Here is a 21,745-nt window from a genome sequence, read left to right as displayed (position 1 = left end):
AATTTTCTATAGAAATAAAATTTTGACAAAATTTTCTATAGAAATAAAATTTTGACAAAATTTTCTATAGAAATAAAATTTTGACAAAATTTTCTATACAAATAAAATTTTGACAAAATTTTCTATAGAAATAAAATTTTGACAAAATTTTCTATAGAAATAAAATTTTGACAAAATTTTCTATAGAAATAAAAGTTTTGACAAAATTTTCTATAGAAATAAAATTTTGGCAAAATTTTCTATAGAAATAAAATTTTGAAAAAATTTTCTAAAGAAATAAAATTTTGACAAAATTTTCTATAGAAATAAAATTTTGACAAAATTTTCTATAGAAATAAAATTTTGACAAAATTTTCTATAGAAATAAAATTTTAACAAAATTTTCTATAGAAATAAAATTTTGACAAAATTTTCTATACAAATAAAATTTTGAAAAAATTTTCTATAGAAATAAAATTTTGACAAAATTTTCTATAGAAATAAAATTTTGACAAAATTTTCTATAGAAATAAAATTTTGACAAAATTTTCTATAGAAATAAAATTTTGACAAAATTTTCTATAGAAATAAAATTTTGACAAAATTTTCTATAGAAATAAAATTTTGACAAAATTTTCTATAGAAATAAAATTTTGACAAAATTTTCTATAGAAATAAAATTTTGACAAAATTTTCTATAGAAATAAAATTTTGACAAAATTTTCTATACAAATAAAATTTTAAAAAAAATTTCTATAGAAATAAAATTTTGACAAAATTTTCTATAGAAATAAAATTTTGACAAAATTTTCTATACAAATAAAATTTTGACAAAATTTTCTATACAAATAAAATTTTGACAAAATTTTCTATAGAAATAAAATTTTGACAAAATTTTCTATACAAATAAAATTTTGAAAAAATTTTCTATAGAAATAAAATTTTGACAAAATTTTCTATAGAAATAAAATTTTGACAAAATTTTCTATAGAAATAAAATTTTGACAAAATTTTCTATAGAAATAAAATTTTGACAAAATTTTCTATAGAAATAAAATTTTGACAAAATTTTCTATAGAAATAAAATTTTGACAAAATTTTCTATACAAATAAAATTTTGACAAAATTTTCTATACAAATAAAATTTTAAAAAAAATTTCTATAGAAATAAAATTTTGACAAAATTTTCTATAGAAATAAAATTTTGACAAAATTTTCTATAGAAATAAAATTTTGACAAAATTTTCTATAGAAATAAAATTTTGACAAAATTTTCTATAGAAATAAAATTTTGAAAAAATTTTCTAAAGAAATAAAATTTTGACAAAATTTTCTATAGAAATAAAATTTTGGCAAAATTTTCTATAGAAATAAAATTTTAACAAAATTTTCTATAGAAATAAAATTTTGACAATATTTTCTATAGAAATAAAATTTTGACAAAATTTTCTATAGAAATAAAATTCTGACAAAATTTTTTATAGAATTAAAAGTTTTGACAAAATTTTCTATAGAAATAAAATTTTGACAAAATTTTCTATAGAAATAAAATTTTGACAAAATTTTCTATAGAAATAAAAATTTGGCAAAATTTTCTATAGAAATAAAATTTAGACAAAATTTTCTATAGAAATAAAATTTTGACAAAATTTTCTATAGAAATAAAATTTTGACAAAATTTTCTATAGAAATAAAATTTTGACAAAATTTTCTATAGAAATAAAATTTTGACAAAATTTTCTATAGAAATAAAATTTTGACAAAATTTTCTATAGAAATAAAATTTTGACAAAATTTTCTATAGAAATAAAATTTTGACAAAATTTTCTATAGAAATAAAATTTTGACAAAATTTTCTATAGAAATAAAATTTTGACGAATTTTTCTAAAGAAATAAAATTTTGACAAAATTTTCTATAGAATTAAAATTTTGACAAAATTTTCTATAGAAATAAAATTTTGACAAAATTTTCTATAGAAATAATCAACAACATTTTTTATATAATAAAATTTTCTATAGAAATAAAATTTTGACAAAATTTGCTAAGGACTAAAATTTTTAAGCTTTCCAAAAGAAAAAAATGTTAACACAAAATTTCAATATAAAAGTATAATGATTTTCCAAATTGTTAAAATTTTGTTTCTTTACGATGATAGACAATTCCCAAATAAATAATAATAACATCAAGATGTGACTTTATAATTTTTTTGTTTTTATTTATTTAATTGAACTTTTTATTATTTATTATTATTATCATATATATGTATAATTTTCTCTTCATTATTTTATTTGGTTTCGTTTGTAAACGTACTTTTAAATTTTCTTTGAAATTTATATAATTTTTCTTTATATATAGATGTACGTATGTAAGATTTAAATGTTTAGGAATTTAGTTTATATGTATATATTTATTTGTATAGTTCTTTTATTTTATTTTGGATTTTTTTTATCAAAAAACTAACAAGTTAATTTAAAATGAAAATGAAACAAACTATTATGTATATGATTATTTATTTATTCCATTTTTATTAATAAACGATTTTTAATTACACTGTGCTACAACAAATAAGAATATTATTCGTGTGGCGGTAGATATCTCGCATGCCATTAGATGAAATTATGACTCAATTTTCATGGTGATCCAATTTTAACTTTTTTCTTTTTTATATAAAAATCGAATTTTTTTAAGGAAAAAATTAACGAAGTAATCTAGAAAAAAGAATTTGTTCGAGGTACCAGAAGTCAGAATATAGATCTCGATAGATCACCTAGGAAAGTAAGTGGATAAAAATCGAATTTCAGTATTTTTGCATCTTATGAAGTCCATGAAGTTGAAGTTCTCAACTCCCTCAAATACGGAATTGACAGCTCAATCTTTCTTGTTGGAAATGCGTAACCTGAAACCCCGTTTGTATATTGGTCTCGTCGGCAGGTATTTTTAAAAGCTTTTCTAGCATTCCTCGAACATCCACCATTACTCTTCCGTCGCCAGAGTCTCCTCACTTCAAGATTAATCTTGCTGGCACACTTATAAAAGAAACTACAATAGATTTATTTATGGGTCGATTATGGATGGCAACCTTAATTTAATTGCGTTGTCAGTTGGCAAATTTGCATTACGGATGGCAACTTTCAACTGAAGTTGCCAACGTCAGTTGCTAAAAATGGGATTTTTCGCCAACCACTTTTTTGTAGTTGCTCTGTTGTTTTTATTGTAAATAAGTAGTGCAATTAAAAGGAAATTAAATTTGTTTGTGTTCAAATTGTTTATTTGTTTGTTTACTACAAATGTGTTGGTGTTGCCTTCATCATGGCAAAGAAAAGATGTAAAACGGCCGGGCCGAACTTTGGATACCCATCACCTCGGGTATATATGTTAACCATCTTTCGTCAAAATCCGATGAAAAATTCATACCTTATGACCAAATACTAATAAGTACAAGTCATTGTTCAATTGTGCAAAAAAAATATTGGTCTTTTTAGTAGCTATATCCAAAAATAAACCGATATGAACCATATACGACACGGATGTCGAAAAACCTAACATAAGTCACTGTGTCAAATTTCAGTGAAATCGTATTATAAATTCGCCTTTTATGGGGCCAAAACTTTAAAACGAGAAATCGGTCTATATGGCATCTATATCCAAATCGGGACCGATTTAGACAAAGTTGCAGAAAAATGTCGAAGAGCCTAACACAAAATTCAGCGAAATCGGACAATAATGCGCCTTTAATGGGCACAAGACCTTAAATCGAGAAATCGGTCTATATGGCTATATCCAAATCTGAACCGATCTGAGCCAAATTGAAGAAGAATGTCGAAGGGCCAAACACAACTCACTGTCCAAAATTTCAGCAAAATCGGATATTAAATGTAGCTTTCATGGGCCTAAAACCCCAAATCGGCGGATCGGTCTATATGGCAGCTATATCCAAATCTATAGCGATCTGGACCAAATTAAAGAAAAATGTCGAAGGGCCTAACATAACTCACTGTCCCAAAATTCAGCGAAATCGGACAATAAATGCGCCTTTATGGGAGCAAGACCTTAAATCGAGAGATCGGTCTATATGGCAGATATATCCAAATCTGAACCGATCTGAGCCAAATTGAAGAAGGATGTCGAAGGGCCTAACACAGCTCACTGTCCCAAATTTCAGCAAAATCGGATAATAAATGTGGCTTTTATGGGTCTAAGACCCTAAATCGGCGGATCGGGCCCTTTTAGGGGCCCAAAACCTTAAATCGAGAGATCGGTCTATATGGCATATATATTCAAATCTGAACCGATCTGAGCCAAATTGAAGAAGGATGTCGAAGGGCCTTACACAACTCACTATCCCAAATTTCAGCAAAATCGGATAATAAATGTGGCTTTCATGGGCCTAAGACCCTAAATCGGCGGATCGGTCTATATGGAGGCTATATCAAGATGTAGTCCGATATAGACCATCTTCGAACTTAACCTGCTTATGGACAAGAAAAGAAATCTTGCACAGATTCTTTTCTTGTCCATAAGCAGCTCCATATCTCTATTTTTAAAGACTGTAGCGTGATTTCAACAGACAGACGGACGGACATGGCTAGATCGTCTTAGATTCAGCCAAATCGGATAAAAATTGCGCCCTGTAGTGGCTCAAGAAGTCAAGATCCAAGATCGTTGTATATGGCAGCTATATCAAAACATGGACCGATATGGCCCATTTACAATCCCAACCGACCTACACCTATAAGAACTATTTGTGCAAAATTCAAGCGGCTAGCTTTACTCTTTCGAAAGTTAGCGTGCTTTTGACAGACAGACGGACGGACATGGATCGAAATAGACTGTCATGACGATCAAGGTCTGAAACGAATATTTCAAGGGGTTACAAACAGAATGACGAAATTAGTATACCCCCATCCTATGGTAGAGGGTATAAAAAGGGGAATCCCAGAATTTAACATCAAATAGAAGGAGCGTTATTGACGTACGGATAATAGAGGTAAAGCACAGTTAATAGAGGTTCAAAATCAAAAGCACATCACAACAGGTGTAACCGGTTAATAAAAGTCCGGATAATAGAGGTTCAACTGTATTTGTTAACACAGAATTTAGCATCAAACAATCTAGTGTGTGTAGTGCACGGTTAATAGAGGGAGCATTATTGACGTACGGATAACAGGGGGAAAAGCACAGTTAATAAAGATTCAAAATCAAAAGCACATCACAACAGGGGCAACCGGTAAATAAAGGCCCGGATAATCTAGGTTCAATTGTATTTGTTAACACATTTTCTTGCTGCGGCCAAAACACTATTACCGGCATCAATTGACAAAAGTTGTCAGACATAATACAAATTTTTATTTTGGTTGCGTTGTCAGACAACCACTCAATTGAACGTTGGTTGCTATCCACAATCGACCCATTAAACTTTTTTTGGGTCCAATAGGTCAAAGTCAATGGATGTTTTCTATAAAATTCGAATTTCAATAGATTTTTTCAACTTATGGGCATCCATGAAGATTGAGTTTTAGTCTTACCCAAACATTGTAACCATTCACCGTCGTTGGTTATGAGAGATCCTATTGTAAATAAGACTCAGTACCAGGTAGCCTGAGATCTATTGAATGAAATATAAAACCATTGCCATTCACCGTCGTTGGTTTTGAGAGATCCTATTGTGAATAAGCCTTAGTACCAGGTAGCCTGAGAGCTATTGAATGAAATATAAAACCATTGCGGCATGTTTTCCGGTAATATTTCGAGTTTCCACAGCTTAAGACTAATTTTGGCGGCACAGATTGAAAAGGGACCTATTGAGGCCCAGTTAGGAAAATATGTGGACATTTTTTAAAATATAGAATTTTAGTAATTTTTTATCTTGAAACCGACTTTGAAGATTGTGTTTTAATCGTTTTCAAACATTGACCAACAATTGTCCTTGTTGGGAATGCGTAACCTAGGATCCTAATGTAAATTTGCCTCGGTGTCTAAGACCTTCTAACAAATTCTCTTAGTATCTAAATGAACCATTGCCTTAAATCCGTTTAGTTGAGACCTTTGTAGGCCACTTAAGAAAGTAAGTGGCATTTTCTATAAAAATCGAATTTCAGAACGTATTTTTACAAAACGCTGTACTACGATGACTTTTTTCCTATTTAACTTTTTTTTTTTTTTCAAATGTTCTTTGTTGTTGCAGCAGCAGTGTAAAAATTTCTTTAAAATCCAATCATTTAACTTGTCTTTTGATTAACTGGGAGGAAGTTTAATTTATTTTTATATTTATTTGTTCTTTGTTGCTTTTAAAATGTTTGTTTATTTAGTTATTGATATTAACATGGTTTATTTAAGTTTCAAATTGTTTTGGTTTTTTGATTAATTTTTGTTTTTTAAAAATGTTTTTCTTGTTTTTTGTTTTTACTTTTGAATTCATAACTTTTTGTTTTTGTTCATAAATTTTTTGATAAAAATTTGTTTATGTAAATCTTTATAACAATGATATAACTCGAGTTGTTTTGCTTTTATTGTTTAAATACATTAATGTATATATGTATGTATATATATATATATCTATATAATTGTTTTATAACAATGTGAAAAATGTATTTTATTTTTTTTAAATATATATTTGTAATTTTCTTATTGTTTTTTGGTTTATTTTTTATATTTTTATTTAGTATTCAATATTTGTGTGTGCTCAATGTTAACATGTGTGGCTTTTTGTTTTATTTTTTTTTTTTAATAAATACTTCACAAATCTTTGTGTTTAATGTTTTGCAACGCTTATTGTTTTTCATTTCACTTTTGTTTTAATTTCTTTTTTATTTTTCAAGAATATTTTTATAAAACATTTCAGCTAGTTTTGGTTTAAGGTTTATTAATGTTAAAGGGGGGAGGAGTTTCAAAAGCTAAGTACTGGTTAGTGAGTGTGAGAGAATATTCAAGTTATAGTTTTTTTGTTATTACTAATTATAAATAAAAAAGTATTAGAAAGGAACTCGAGGAATCTAAATTGTTTTTCTTTTTGTTTGTTTATAGGAATTTATTTTTATGTGAACAAAGAAACCGTTGGTAGTTGAAAAAAATAAAAATTTTGAAAAAATTCCAAACAAAAATTCTAACTCACAAAATCTTTGAGAGAGAGCAAGAGAGTTACTTTGGGTTTTCCATTATTAAGAAAAAAGTTTAGAAGAGGAAGCACTACTTCAGCTTTTATATTCATTTCAAATTTTTTGTTTAGCTTAATATTTGGTTTTTTTTTTCTTTTCAATATATTAAGATGTAGGATTTTTCAAAAAATTAACATTTTCTTAGTATTGATTTTATTTTAAAAAGGTTTATATGTTTATTTTGTAATTTGTTTCTGTTATTTATTTTTGTTTTCTCTTAGGCATAATAATGTTAACATGTTTTCTTTTGTAATTATTGCACTATTTATTTCATTATTTCACAAAAAAAGAAAAATATGTAAAAAAATCTAAAAAATAAAGAAAATATATATAAAAGAGTAAAAAATATAAAAAAATAAAAAAAAATACTACGAAAACGCACATGAAGATCAATAGAGGGAAGTTATACCTACAACTAAATTCAATAAAAAAATTAATCTTAATTTGATAGGGTTAAGAGGCAGTTTAGGAAAAATGCAATTTTTTATGTACACCAAAAAATCCCCAGCAGCAAACCCAAAGCAAACGTAAGGTAGAAGTTAAAGATAACATTTTTTATAACAATACAAAAATTTAATTTTTATGGAAAAATTCCAAAATTCAATTTGTATAGAAAATTTTGTCAAAATTTCATTTCTAAGGAAAAAAAATTCAAAAATTCTTTGCTATAGGAAATTTTGTCGAAATTTCTTTACTATAGAAAATTTTGTTAAAAGTTCTTAGCTGTAGAAATTTTTTTTAATACTTTATTTTGTTAAAATTTTTTGTCCATAGAATATTTCGTCAAAAATTAAGTTTTGTAATTTGTAAGTTTTGAAATTTTGTCAAAATTTAATTTTTGTTAGAAATTTTCTCAACATTTCATTTTTATAGAAAATGTTGTCAAAAATTTTATTTTTATAGGAAGTTTTTTTCAAAATTTCATACTTATAAGAAAATTTTTAAAAATTTCATATTTATAGGAAAATTTGTTAAATTTCATTTTTATAGGAAATTTTGTGAAAATGTCTTTTTCTATATTTTTGTCTAATCATTTCTAGAGATGGGTTTCTACCGGGAAATACCTCAACGCTTGGGTATTTACTCAATAAATACCTTTTTTGGATATTTATTTGGGCTTTTATAATTTTGCAGATATCTTGGGTATAAAACCATTTTCCAAACAATTGTTGATGATTTCGTATTCGTTGTTTATAAAGCTGATCTTCTGATCTAATAAAATCGGATTTTAGTTATATAAAGCAGCTATATAGATCGATCTCTAGTTGAAGCAAGAAATTGGTCATTTTTCTTCCGATTTCGATAAAATTGGCACAGAAATTGAGTTCTGGTAGACCCCTAACCAGTTCTGTGAAGTGTGGCTCAGATCGGACTATATGTGGATATAGCTGCCCAATAGACGGACCTCCCGTTCTCTCGATATAGGGTATTGAGGCCATAAAAGATCCATTTATTACCCGAATTCGATGAATTTATTACACACTGAATTCGACAGTGTGTTCTGATAGACCCCTACCCATTCCTGGTAAATCTGGTCTAGATCGGACCATATTTGAATATAGATGCCATATAAACCGATCTCCCGATATAGAGTATCGATTTGGATGATATTTGAAAAAGTGCGTTTTGATATACATCTACACCAGTTTGTTGAATATCGTCCAGATCGGACCATAGTTGGATAGAACTGCCATATAGACCGATCTCCCGATATAGAGTATTGCGATCATAAAAGGAGCATTTTTCATACGATTTTGATGAAATTTGAAGCAGTGCGTTTTGTACCCCTCTAAACCTTTTTCTTGAATATCGTCCAGATTGGGCCATATAGCGAATGTAGGCCAGATACTCTACACAATACTCTATATCGGAAAATCGGTCTATATGGCAGCTATATCCAAATATGGTCCGGATGCTATTCAACAAACACGTGTAGAGGTCCATCAAAACGCACTGCTTCAAATTTCTTCCAAATCGAATGAAAAATGCTCCTTTTATTGGCTCAATACTCTATAACGGGAGATCGGCCTATATGGCAGCTATATCCAAATATGGTCCGATCTGGACGATATTCAACAAAAAAGTTTAGAGGGTACCAGAACTCGCTGTGTGTGTTCATCAAAATAGGACGAAAAATGCTCTTTTTATAGACTCATTACACTATATCGGGAGATCGGTATATATGGCAACTATATCTGGACCAGATTTGCCAGGAATAGGTAGGGGTATACCAGATCACGCTGTGCCAAATTTCATCAAATTCGGGTAATAAATGTATCTTTTATGGCCTCAATAGCCTATATCGGGAGAACAGTAGGTCGGTCTATAGGGCAGCTACATCCATATATAGTTCCACCTCAACCACACTTCACAGAACTGGGTAGGGGTCTACCAGAACTCTCTGTGCCAAATTTCATCGAAATCGGATGAAAAATTACCAATTTATTGCCTCAAGACTTTAAGTCTGCAAATCGGTCTATATAGCTGCTATATATATTACTAAAATCTGATTTCATGAGATCAGAAGATCAGGTTTATATACAAAGAATACGAATTTATCAAAAATTGTTTGGAAATGCTTTTATACCCAAGATATCTGCAAAATTATAAATACCCAGATTTTGGATATAAATGGGTGAATACGCGGGTATTTACCCAATTTATCGTCTTCACTCCAATTCGCCCATCTCTAATCATTTGTCTATCATTTCTATGAGAAATTTTGCCTTAATTTAACTTTTTTATAAAAGATTTTGTCAAAATTTCCGTTTTATAGGAAATTTTGTACAAATTTCATTTCAGTAGGAAAATTTGTCAAAATTTCTTGTTTGAAGGAAATTTTGCCAACATTCCATTCCTATATAAAATTTTGTAACAATTTCTTTAGATTGAAAAGAGGGTGCAGACATTAATCCGCCCCATGCCACTATGGACATACACCTAAGCCAGTATCGGCTTGTTGTGCGCTCTAAAAACTATAAACTAACCTCTAAAAAGGAAATGTTAAGTTAGGAATTCCGTGCTACTTAGAAAATCCTTTATTGTTTTCAATACCACTCCCCTAAGTTGGTTCATGTCTGATATTGTGTCTCCACCTAAGTACCAGTATCTGTTGTGGAAGATCATGTTAGACGGATGGAACAATTTCTTTACTATAGGAAATTTTGTCAACATTCCTATGCTACATGAAATTTTCTCTACTTTTCTTTGCTATGGGAAATTTTGTCAACATTTTTTTAACTGTAGGAAATTATTTCAAAATTTAATTTTTTTATAGGAAATTTTGTGAAAATATCATTTTATAGAAAAATTTTTTAAAAAGTTCTTCTGTCAAAATTTCTTTTCCATGAGAAATGTTGACTAAATTTCATTTTTAAAGAAAATGTTAATTTTATTTTTTTTTGAAAATTTTGTCAAAATTTAATTTTTTTAGGAGATTTTGTCAAAATTTTATTTTCACAGAATTTATATCGCACAGAAATTGAATTTTGCTAATAATTATTTTGTTAAAATTCCGTTTCTGTGAGAAATTCTGTAAAAATTTCCTTTGAGAGAAATTTCTTCATAAATTCATTGCTGTGGAAAATTATGTCAAATTTTCATTTTTATAGTAATGCTTTAAAAAATGTCCTTCTTTAGGATATTTTTGATTTTATTTTGACAGATTGTGGCCTTTTTTAAGTCTGCTTTTGCTTCAGGGCTTATTGCGGGTAGAGTGCATATTTTTGTTTTTTTTTTTGTTTTTAATTTCCCCTAAACTGCATCTTTTTATTTAACTAGGCCTTTACAGGACAAATTGTTGGAAAATTCCAATGCCTAAGGCAAGATAATAAAGCCAAATAGTTTCACTAAAATCTAAATTTAAACAATTATAAAGAAGTTTGTGTTTTAAAAACAACGAGGTATTCAATGATATCTAATTCAACACTACAAACTAAATGTCACATAAAATATACGAAGAGACAGCTACTATAGCAGGAAAAAATGATTAAATTCAGATTAAATTCATATATTTAAGAGAAATAGACAGAGAGAGAAGTTCCTTTAAACTGTTGTTTAACAATTGTACAATAAACCAATTTCATTTATTGGCATCCCTAAACAAGAGAGCAAAGAGAGTTTTTGAGAAAAAAGGAAAAGCAGGCAAAGAGCATAAAAAAACAGAGGAATTTAATTCCTTTCAAAATTAATTAAATTATTTTTCTTCAAAGCAAGCAACTCTGCCGAAAAAATTTTAAAAATCAAATTTACAGCAAAAATAAAGTAAGTAAAGATACAGTTATTGGAAGCTAAGACTGCCGAAGCCCTATATATATGTGCATTTAGCCATAGTTTCCTTTACGGGAAAGAGAATATGGATTTTTAGAAAATGCAAACGACGCAAACAGCGAAACATAGAGAGAAGAATTCTGCTTGTGGCATGTTCTTAGATAAAACTCATTTATCTTTTTTTTGTCCAAGAAATGAATACAAATTTTTTTTCATAGAAAACCTTTCAAAATATGTTGGGGTTTATTTATTGATTCGAAATTTGAGGACAAGGGACGGTAAAATACTGGCAACCTTGAGGGGTTTGTCCTCATACGGGTTAAATTTTGTGTGGGGTATGGCCAGATGTATGAGCGTTCTTTATACTTGGCTACATATAAATGGATCTATATACCCGTCTGACTAGTTACCCATAGAAAATGCTCGAGTTTAAAGCTAAGATCAGTTCGTACAACAGATATTTTGGCAACATTGGTTAGTATGGGTTAACACTACCAATATCTGGCAAAAATACTATATAGTTATCTCCTTATTAATCCTGTCTAATTTGTAAAGCCTTTAGTCATGTAAAAACAGTCTGATGATATATAATCATAACATAACATCTTGCCTCTTGCAGCCATCTTCTTCGTAGAAATCAAAATTAAAAAAAAAAAATTAAATTAACAAAAAATATCACTATATAAAAAATACAAAAAATTCTAAGTTGTTTCAAAGTAATTACTAAATTAACTACATAAAATCGTTCTTTACTTTATATACTTTGTGTTTTCAGTTGTTTTTTAGTTTTCGATTTGTGGTTTATCCTGTAAAAATTCAACTATTCATCATTATCATTATAATAATGATCATCATTATTCGTTTATATCTCGGCAGTCGAGCTTCTGCTGGCTGCTGCTCTTTCTTCAATTACATACCTAGTGTAGCACATATGTACATATATCTAATCCACATAATCCCTTATAATTAGTTCACGTTTGGCATATATAATACCCGAGTTTGAGGTTGCTGATGCGCTTGTTGTTGTTGTCGTATTGATCGTCGTTGGACCTATCATGGCCGCTAGATTAGAATTGGGTGAGAAAAGTTGCACATTGGCATAAGTGGTATTGAGAGAGTTTAGAGTTAGTTCACATTCATCATCATCACTTTGGGTGTTAAGTAAAAGTGCATTGTTGCTGCTGCGGTTGTTGTTGTTGTTGTTGTTATTGCTGTTAATGTTATTGTTGTTATTATTTAGATTTTTATGCTGTCGCGTTTGTTGTTTATTGCGCAAATTGTTTAATTCATCTTGTAAGAGTTGATTGCTCAGACGTAAATTTTCATTTTCCGTAAGGCACTCGCGGAGGCTGTAAAGGGCAACAAATCAAAATAATTAATAGAAATTAAAAAAATTAACCAGATTTAAATTGCCAATGACACACAACTTCACCCCGAATATGAAACAGGTGTAATAGACTAACTTTAGCTAACCTTTTTTATATTTACACATACCTAATAAACTTTTATAAACAAAGTACATACCTACATATGATAGTTCTGTTACTATAAAAATGATAAGTCTTAATAACAGCTTTTTTCCATCCCATCCATCTATGTGCTCAATATACTTGTAATTAAGTTAATTGCATTTTAGATACATCTGTGTCTACGTCACTCTATATTTATCACATTAGAAATGGTTGGTTTTTAATATTAATAACATAGGAAAAACAAAAATGGTAATTAAAGAAATTCTTTCATTATAGGTAATGCTATTCTGATATTTTTTCATGCAAAACTACAAGTTATGAACTAGAAGCTGATACATTAACGAGACACCTTTTTGTGGGGCTAAAATTTATCATAAAAATCGAAGCTGGATTGCTTTGTTTTTTCGGACACAATTATTTTTTCAATTCACATTTTCAAGAGAAAGAGAAATAGGGATTGCTTAAAACAGCTGTACAAAAAATACCAATTTCATGTATTGGCATCCCTAAAAAGAGAGCAATGGTAGTTTTCGTAAAAGAGTTTATACAGCTACCGTTAGCGCTGTCACTGACGGATAGAGTTAAGGTGGGTATTAAGTTCGTGTTTCATAGTGAAAATTGTCATTCTTCACGATTTGTGTTTTTAGATAATAGGTTTTGAACCTAAAAAAACTTACTGATTTCATTTATTTCGGCTTTACCTCATTGTTTACAAAACAGTAAAGAAATTGTCCTTTCTTTAAATGCTATTAAGACACCTTTGTTTTGGAGTTTTGTATGTGAAACCTAAAATAAGAACTATAAACCAAAAATAAGAACTATAACCTCCCTGTGCGACTAAAATCGCTCATAAAGTCAAAGTGTGTTTGTTTTGTATAGACTCGAAAACGGCTCAAATGGAAGTTATTTGAGAATAGAATAGAAACTTAAATCACAAAAAAAAAACTTCAGAGGGAAATAAACTTTTTGGCTTAAGTTTTCGGTGCTCTGAAGGCACTGTAGATGATTACAAAGCGGGAACGAGTATTGATCGAACTTTTACGATATACATGGGCAGTCAGATGGCGCTGAGAGCCGAGACGTCGGGTCCTGGGCCATTAAAGAGTAGCGAGGATCCAACGAGCTGGCCAGAAATTGAAAGCAGGTATTGCTACAAAATCAGAAAACTATTTTGCAAAATAGGTCGTCACTCATCTTGGGGAAGAATGATTCCGAACTTCTGACTGGTCATTAAAACCTCAGGACTTTGCGCTGGGCGCAGGAAGAGGTGGTCTTGTGCAACTTTTAGACGAACTCCCCTTTCCTTGCTTGGATTCCCCCAAACAATTAGTCCTCTCGTCATTCTGTAGTTCTGTGGGTACCTCAATTTGCTCATTGGACGATGCTATCACGGGTGAGAATTTCTCCCTGGTCTGCCTGGAATGGGACAATCTCGTGGTTATCTTTTTCCTTCGTCTATCGTTTCTGCTGCTGCTGGTGTATCTGCTTTTCTTGTCCTTCTACAATCTTCAAGAGACAACACAATGGTACTAAATTCTCATAATAAAGCGGCTAGCAACCGAGGTTCTAACAATATCAGTGTTTGTTCAACTGTTACGAAAATTGCAAAGCAAAATCATGTACATTTTAATACAGAAATCTAAATTTGTGTAACAAATTTGGCCGTTGACAACTGAAGTTGGGATACAATCCATAATCGACTTATGAATACAAATGCAAATTTGCCCATGAACATTCCTTTCAGAAATATGAGCAAACTTCTCACATATAAATGATTGTTGTCCGATTCAAGTTTAAGCTCAATTATATTGGACCTCCTTTTAGAAACGAGTCCGAATGGCGTGAGCCGAGTCTTTGGTGAGAAGTTTTTAAATGGCATAGTACCTCACGTCCCCAGCATTAGAAGGGGATAACATCCGCCAATATTTTTACGATGAACTCGAGAGGTTTCTAATCCATGCGTTCAGAGTCAAAGGCGGACATGCTAACCTCTGAGCTACGGTGGCCACCCATAAGTACTCTAACCATAAATCCTATTTATGTTTGTTGACCCTATTGATTTCATGGCAACGAATCGCATCAAGCTCGTCCGCAAGTTCCGCTGCTTGCTTTCGATTTAAAATATTTTTCAAAAATCTAAGTAAAAATTATATCTGCTCACCTTTGAATCTCCTCTTGCATTGATTTTATATATTCACACGCTTTTATTAATATCTGAGATTTTGAATCACTGGGTGGCGTACGGGTTGTTGTAGGTGTTGTTGAGCCTTGTTGTATTAAAAGTCTTGACGTTGGAGACAACGTCGAGGTGGCATTTGTGTTATTTAAACCATCTTTCGTATGTGTGGTGCCAACAACATTATTCATGTCTGAGGGCAACATTTCTTTCAGCTTAAATATCCAGCTATTGATTTTATCACGGCGCCTACACAAAAAAAAAAATATGAATTCATAACAAAATATAAACGTTTAATTTTTAGCTGTACCTTCGTTCCACTTCATTGTGAGTGGCACGACGTTTGTCATCACGTTTTTTATAGGCTTCTAGAATCAAACTTCGTTTGGTTGAGTCCTGTTCCGGTTGTGGTGATAGATCTGTTGTATTCACCACTATTGAGTTTTGGCATAGATTCGAGGCAATTGATTGTTGTTGGGGTTGTGTTTGGGCATGTGTATTGGATGACGTGGCGGAAGAGCTGGTACGCAATATTTGCAAAGAACCTGCAGCTGTGGCCGCAGAGGCAGGTGATATGGGTTCCAGCTTTATGGTATTGCCTGTATTGCCCAGTAGCTTGCCAGGTATAGCAGTGTCAGCCAGCAATTGTTTGGGAGGCTGTTGTTCTACAACTTCCTTTATAACATAAATTTCACAGCCACTAGACAATTGCATAGCTGGTATGGAACTGACCAGAGTGGTTGTGGGAGCTGTTGTCGAGGTAAATGAAGTATTGTTATTGTGATTCAGAAGAGATTTCCCTGATGATTGATTTATTATACGATACTGTGGCACTGTGGTCAGCAACTGGGCTGAGGCTGGCTGCTGCTGTTGTTGTGTGGTATTGCTGGATGGTGTAGTTTGTGTGACCACATTGCTCTCCTGTTTGATTTGTTGCAATACTGAGCTATCAATTATGTACTCCTCTGATTCATCCGAATTATCATCACATATAGACAATAAAATATTGGCGGGAAGCGATGACGATGTACCCGCATTACTTAAAATAAAACTGAGGGCGTGTAAACAAAAATGGGGAGGGGTAATTTATTATTAATTGGGGGAGTGATAAACAAAGCAAATTTTGATGGGTTGTTTACCTTTGTCCCCCTATTGCCAGTGTAGTGGATCCCGATCCAGTTGAAGCAGCTATTCCCTGCAAGCAATCATTGTGCGAGGCTGGCGAGTTTACCATCCTGGCCCGTTTGCGGTTTTGACTATCCATAATAGTAAACATTGGAATTATGTCTTAGAATAGATACGCTTAGTTATCCTTAGCAGAAAAAACAGCCAATAACCACCAGCTCAGAAAGAAAATGGGAGTTGGTGGCCTCTAAAAGAACTCTTGTATATGAAAAACAACAAGCAGCAAGCAAACATTGCTTTATAAATTCAATTCATTTTTTTCTCTATGAAAAATTAAAAAATCAGCAGTAGTAGGTAAGAATTCAGATTATCAACACAGAAACTCTTCTTCTTGTAATTCTAGCTAATACTGATATTCACTCTGGATTATTAGCTTTGTCAGGTGTTTTGACACAAGAATAAGGACCAGAGATGGGAAACGTCAAATTATATTTTGTGCCTTCAAATAACATCCATTCACAGGAATTATCAAATTAAGTGAATGCCCGCCCTTGAATGCTTTGATACAACAGCTGACATAGATCATACTAGTCTAGTTATGTTTTGTAGGATTTAGTTAAGATTTTAAATTGTGGAGGAAATTGGATGTCTTTTTAGCGTTAGGAAATCCGGGAAATGTAGATAGTAATATGCAGAATTCATGGGAAAAAGAAGTGCCGAATTTTGTGGCCAATTGTAAGGCCAGACTACAAAAGATTCTCGAAAGACTTAACTGGACAGAAGAGAGTGTCCTTAAGGTATGAGTTTGTGTTATAAATTTGTAACTTCTAAATAAGAAAATAATCATTTCAGAATTTTAACACAAATTCGGTGGCCTCTGTCTCAGTAGTTCCTAAATCGAGCAAGATATCTTTGTCTCCGAGAAAAGCTACATTCCCGGAAAGTCTGGTTACAGATAATTCTATTGTTCTAGGTATATATGTATGCAATATTGCTGATATAATGGAATATATAAACCTTTTAATTTTGTTTTAGAAACTCCAAATCTACAAAATCTCTTGAATAATGATAGCATTTCAGCTCCCGAAAACTTTAATGAACTACAAGGCAATTTCAATAGGGAACAAAAATTGCAAATATATCAGCATGTTATAGAGAATACCAAAAAATTGGACAACAGCAACGTAGGCGAAGGGTGAGTATTTATAAGTTTCTTAAAGCCTTTAATTTAAAAAATGAAAAATCTCAGGCCTGAAGGTGTTGATTCCTTGGCGGATATTGTTGCTGCCAAGACTCGTGATGCCAAACGCAAGAAGCGCAAGTTTCGCAAAAGCAAACCTACACGCATAGAAGAAGTAAGGGCTTTAGTTCAATTGCAAATGCAGGCATTGGAACAGTTTATTGAGAATCAACATGAGGGACAGAATACTAAAGATTATGAGGATAAGCGAGAAATAAACAGAGGGAAACATACAATCAGGGATACAAATTACATTCATAGTTCAAATTCTCATGGAATGAAAACGGAAGAAAGTACTTATAACTGCAAAAACAACTCAAAAGAGCAAAGCTACAGCTCCTACAGAAGCAGCAGAGATATATCCGAACAAAATTATAACAAAAATATACACCCGAAGGATACTCATTATAAAAAGCCTGAGGACAGACAACACGATTATGGAAAGCGTGAAAGGAAACATCGCAGTCGTAGTCCAGCGCATGACAAATACAAAGAGAAACCTTATAAAGATCATACCAAATACAGAGAAAGCAACCACTATAAAAGGCATAAAAGGGATCACCGCAGTCGAAGTCCTGTGCATGACAAATATCAGAATACCAGATCCTCAAAGGATCACAAAAGATATGGCAGCAAAGCAAGGGAGTATGAAAAAAGGCTCAGCAATAGCCGAGAATCTCGAAAGCACTATGACAGATATGAGAAATCAACCAAAGAACACAAGAGACGGCGAAGCAGAAGTTCTCATTCTAGCGACTATTGTCCCGACAGCAAACGTGATAGACACTATGACCGTCGCAAGAGTAAAAGTCCTGGTTCGAGTAAAAGCAGAGGGCATGAAAAATATGAAAAAAGTAGCAAAGAAAAAATATAGCAAATACTATATTGGAAAATGTTGAAGACTGAATTGCTTAATTGTGAGTTGAAGACTGAATTGCTTATACCAACCTCTGAACTAATGAAAACATTTTTATAGATCAAGCTTATCTTGGGAATTTTGTATCAATTAGTCATTTAAATTGTTATCGTTCCCATAGATATAAGAATTTGCAGACAAATTATAAATGTAGAAATGCAAATCATTTCATTGTCTATGGTATACCCAATAATTTGTTCCAATTTCCAATCAAGGCATAAGACTGCAATAATCAGAAAATCAGTGTACTGTAAATTTTTCGAAAATTGCGTTATGCGTTTAATTTTTTAAATTCATAAGGAAACTTTGGTAAACAATGTTTCCACCATTACATGCATTCAACTTTTTGCTGAGTAACGGAATTTGCATAGGGAACCATTGACGAGTACCGACAATTTGGGGACTTTGTCAATTTCTTAAGCTTCAAGGCAATCAGAATAATTCGAAACCTTATAATACATTTTCTCTTTTTTATTGTAACTCCATGGTCTCGAATCCGCATTTTGCTATATTATTTAACCACATTGAATTGATTTCAAACATCTATACTTTTAATATATCGCCAAAGTTCTACTTGGTGGAAACGCGTGTACGCCTATTCCATGAAAAGTTAACACCATAGTTTTTAACGCGATCAGTTTTGGGTACATCGGGGCGTTCAACAAACCAACGCCAGCCATTCCTTTCGCAATAGGTAATTGCCTCTTCGGGGGAAGTAAAATTGACTTGCATGTTCGACAATGGATCGCCACTGAAAGAGAAAAGCATTTACATAAAAACACAATACATTTAAAATTTAGCAGAAAACTTACGTAGAACTCCAGCCCATCAAGGGATTTTCCCAACGTTCACGGTTATCAAAATCAATTTGCCAAGTATGCAAGTTATTGGTGCCGCTTTGCATGGCGTTCTTTGGTGGCATATAGATGCGAACACGGCGAGTTTTTACTTGTTCCTCTGGCACTCCCGAAATGGGGCTAAGGTCCACTTTGACAGGCACGGTAATGGTGCCTTGCAACTTGTTCTTTTGTTCAATATCCTCGGGTTTGGCTAAAGCAGTATCCACATCTATGACTGGAGTGTCACGCAACGAGGCCATACCACGGCTCAGTACAGGGGACCTTTTAACAAAAAATTGTTGAATTATTTCCTTAAATCACTTACAAATTGTTTTATAATCTTTGAATATTACCATTGCTGGGTATTTTTGGTAGCTTGGACAATTTGCCGCACCAAAAAAGACATTTTTCTAAACAATTTTGCGATTCGAACGATGTTATTACATAAAATTGATCCTACACCAATTTAGTAGATTGTCATAAACATATGGTTAACAACAATTGAAATGACATTTTAAGAGCTGTGTTTAGTTGACACTTATGCTATGTTTACACTAGCAGTTATAACTTGCGTTAAGAACGTTTACATCGTAAATTAAATGATATCGATTTTACTAAATCCAAAAACAAATCGAGACTCTCCACATTGGGTTTGAGGTATTAGAATTTGAAAACACAGAGTTTAGCACATACAGGAAGGAAAATGTCGTTTTTATGAGCAGTGTAAACGTGCTTTTAGAGGCATTTTGGACAACTTAAAACGACATAATTGTCATAAACATGTGGTTAACAACAATGGAAATGACATTTTAAGAGCTGTGTTTAGTTGACACTTATGCTATGTTTACACTAGCAGTTATAACTTGCGTTAAGAACGTTTACATCGTAAATTAAATGATATCGTTTTAACTAAATCCAAAAACAAATCGGGACTCTCCACATTGGGTTTGAGGTATTAGAATTTGAAAACACAGAGTTTAGCACATACAGGAAGGAAAATGTCGTTTTTATGAGCAGTGTAAACGTGCTTTTAGAGGCATTTTGGACAACTTAAACAACTTAAAACGACATAATTTCTGTTGCCAATGTAAACGTAGCTTAAAGATACCCATCTGTTTTGCATTGCTACCTCTCACAGAAGAAGAAGAATTTGTTGTGTTATGCTAGCTATGTTCAATAAGCATAAAAAACCGGTGTCACTTAAAAGCGTCCTTTTCCATAGTATTATTAATTAAAATTCTAACACAATGGACAATGGTGAAGCCACTGTAGTCCTTGATAATGGAGCTTATACTGCCAAATTGGGTTTAGCATCCCACGATGATCCTCAGACAATTTTAAATTGCATCATGAAAGTTAAAGCAGAACGAAGACGAGCCTTTATTGGCAACCAAATTCACGAGTGTAGAGATTCATCCGGCTTGTTTTATATACTTTGCTTCCAAAAAGGTTATCTCTTGAATTGGGATATACAAAAGACGGTGTGGGATCATATCTTTAGTCATGAAGGTTGTGGCATTTCACTTGAAGATCGCAACATTCTGGTCACAGAACCTCAACTCAACTTTCCCACCATTCAGGAGACCATGATGGAGATTCTCTTTGAGGAATATCATTGCAATGGAGTGCATAAGAGCACCACAGCGGAGCTGGCAGCCTATAATTATTGTGCCGATAGCGAAGAGACTTCTATGCAGGCTTTGAATTGCATTGTTGTGGATGTGGGCTATAGTTTTACACATGTGGTGCCATTTGTGCGAGGTAAGAGGGTGTTGAAAGGCATACGTCGCATTGAAGTTGGTGGCAAAGTGCTAACAAATCATTTAAAAGAAATCATATCGTATCGTCATTTGAATGTCATGGATGAATCGTATGTGGTAAATCAAATCAAAGAAGATGTTTGCTTTGTTTCACAAAACTTTGCCGATGATATGCGGGTGCATAGCGATGCCAAGAAACGTACCGAGGTGGCAGTGGAATACATGCTGCCCGACTTTACTACTGTGAAAAGAGGCTATATACGCAAAAGTCCTTCCAAGAATCCCATCTCGGAAGATTCAGATCAACAATCTTTGCGTTTGTGCAATGAACGTTTTACTGTGCCAGAATTGCTGTTTAATCCCTCCGATGTAGGCATACAGCAGGTTGGCATACCCGAAGCAGTGATAGATGCCTTAAAGGATTGTCCACCCTATGCACATCATGAACTTTTGCGTAACATTTTGGTGATTGGAGGAACATCTTTGTTTCCTGGCTTTATACCACGCTTGAAGAATGAAATACGAGCTTTGGCTCCAGATGATTTGGAGGTTTCATTGATATTTCCCGATGATCCTGTGACCTATGGCTGGTATGGTGGCAAAGAAATGGCTAGTAGTGAAGTTTTTAGGGATATTATATTTACTCGAGAAGAATATGAAGAAAATGGTTATACAGCAAGTAATGAACGATAATGAATAAAGGAAAAAATCAAGAAGAAAAAAACTGATTCTGAGATAATTTGCTATAAAGGTGAGTGCTAAGGACTGACAAAATTAACAAAACAATAGTTTTTTCCCTAACCTTCAATGAAA

General features: G+C 32.0%; 4 protein-coding genes across 5 annotated transcripts; 2 read left to right on the top strand and 2 right to left on the bottom strand.

Moving 5' to 3' along the window:
• Nucleotides 1-10,857: 10,857 nt before the first annotated feature.
• LOC106085770 (myb-like protein U) lies at nucleotides 10,858-16,556 on the bottom strand. Its single transcript, XM_013250181.2, has 4 exons — nucleotides 16,192-16,556; nucleotides 15,363-16,103; nucleotides 15,038-15,301; nucleotides 10,858-12,753 (listed from the first exon to the last, which is right to left on the bottom strand). The coding sequence occupies exons 1-4, from the start codon at nucleotides 16,326-16,328 to the stop codon at nucleotides 12,348-12,350; spliced, it is 1,548 nt and encodes a 515-aa protein (XP_013105635.2). The 5' UTR covers nucleotides 16,329-16,556; the 3' UTR covers nucleotides 10,858-12,347.
• A 68-nt stretch (nucleotides 16,557-16,624) lies between these two features.
• LOC106085778 (splicing regulatory glutamine/lysine-rich protein 1) lies at nucleotides 16,625-18,599 on the top strand. 2 transcript variants are annotated; one of them, XM_013250201.2, is made up of 5 exons: nucleotides 16,625-16,974; nucleotides 17,030-17,150; nucleotides 17,213-17,372; nucleotides 17,427-18,334; nucleotides 18,394-18,599. In XM_013250201.2, exons 1-4 carry the CDS (start codon nucleotides 16,867-16,869, stop codon nucleotides 18,289-18,291), a joined length of 1,254 nt encoding a protein of 417 aa, XP_013105655.2. In that variant the 5' UTR covers nucleotides 16,625-16,866; the 3' UTR covers nucleotides 18,292-18,334; nucleotides 18,394-18,599. The 2 variants fall into 2 exon arrangements, with proteins under 2 accessions (XP_013105655.2, XP_013105647.2); XM_013250193.2 differs by having other exon boundaries at nucleotides 17,427-18,599.
• Nucleotides 18,600-18,789: 190 nt separating this feature from the next.
• On the bottom strand, nucleotides 18,790-19,663 carry LOC106085793 (NADH dehydrogenase [ubiquinone] iron-sulfur protein 4, mitochondrial). The gene is made up of 3 exons (XM_013250210.2): nucleotides 19,526-19,663; nucleotides 19,146-19,454; nucleotides 18,790-19,084 (listed from the first exon to the last, which is right to left on the bottom strand). Exons 1-3 carry the CDS (start codon nucleotides 19,576-19,578, stop codon nucleotides 18,904-18,906), a joined length of 543 nt encoding a protein of 180 aa, XP_013105664.1. The 5' UTR covers nucleotides 19,579-19,663; the 3' UTR covers nucleotides 18,790-18,903.
• Nucleotides 19,664-20,349: 686 nt separating this feature from the next.
• LOC106085908 (actin-related protein 6) lies at nucleotides 20,350-21,688 on the top strand. The gene has a single exon (XM_013250385.2). It carries the CDS (start codon nucleotides 20,420-20,422, stop codon nucleotides 21,623-21,625), a length of 1,206 nt encoding a protein of 401 aa, XP_013105839.2. The 5' UTR covers nucleotides 20,350-20,419; the 3' UTR covers nucleotides 21,626-21,688.
• The last annotated feature ends 57 nt before the right edge of the window (nucleotides 21,689-21,745 follow it).

This window comes from Stomoxys calcitrans, chromosome 4, assembly GCF_963082655.1.
Source record: "Stomoxys calcitrans chromosome 4, idStoCalc2.1, whole genome shotgun sequence".
In the NCBI taxonomy this organism is placed as follows: domain Eukaryota; kingdom Metazoa; phylum Arthropoda; class Insecta; order Diptera; family Muscidae; genus Stomoxys; species Stomoxys calcitrans.
The sequence above is the reverse complement of the archived record's forward strand: the minus strand, read 5'-3'. Positions and strand labels throughout refer to the sequence as shown.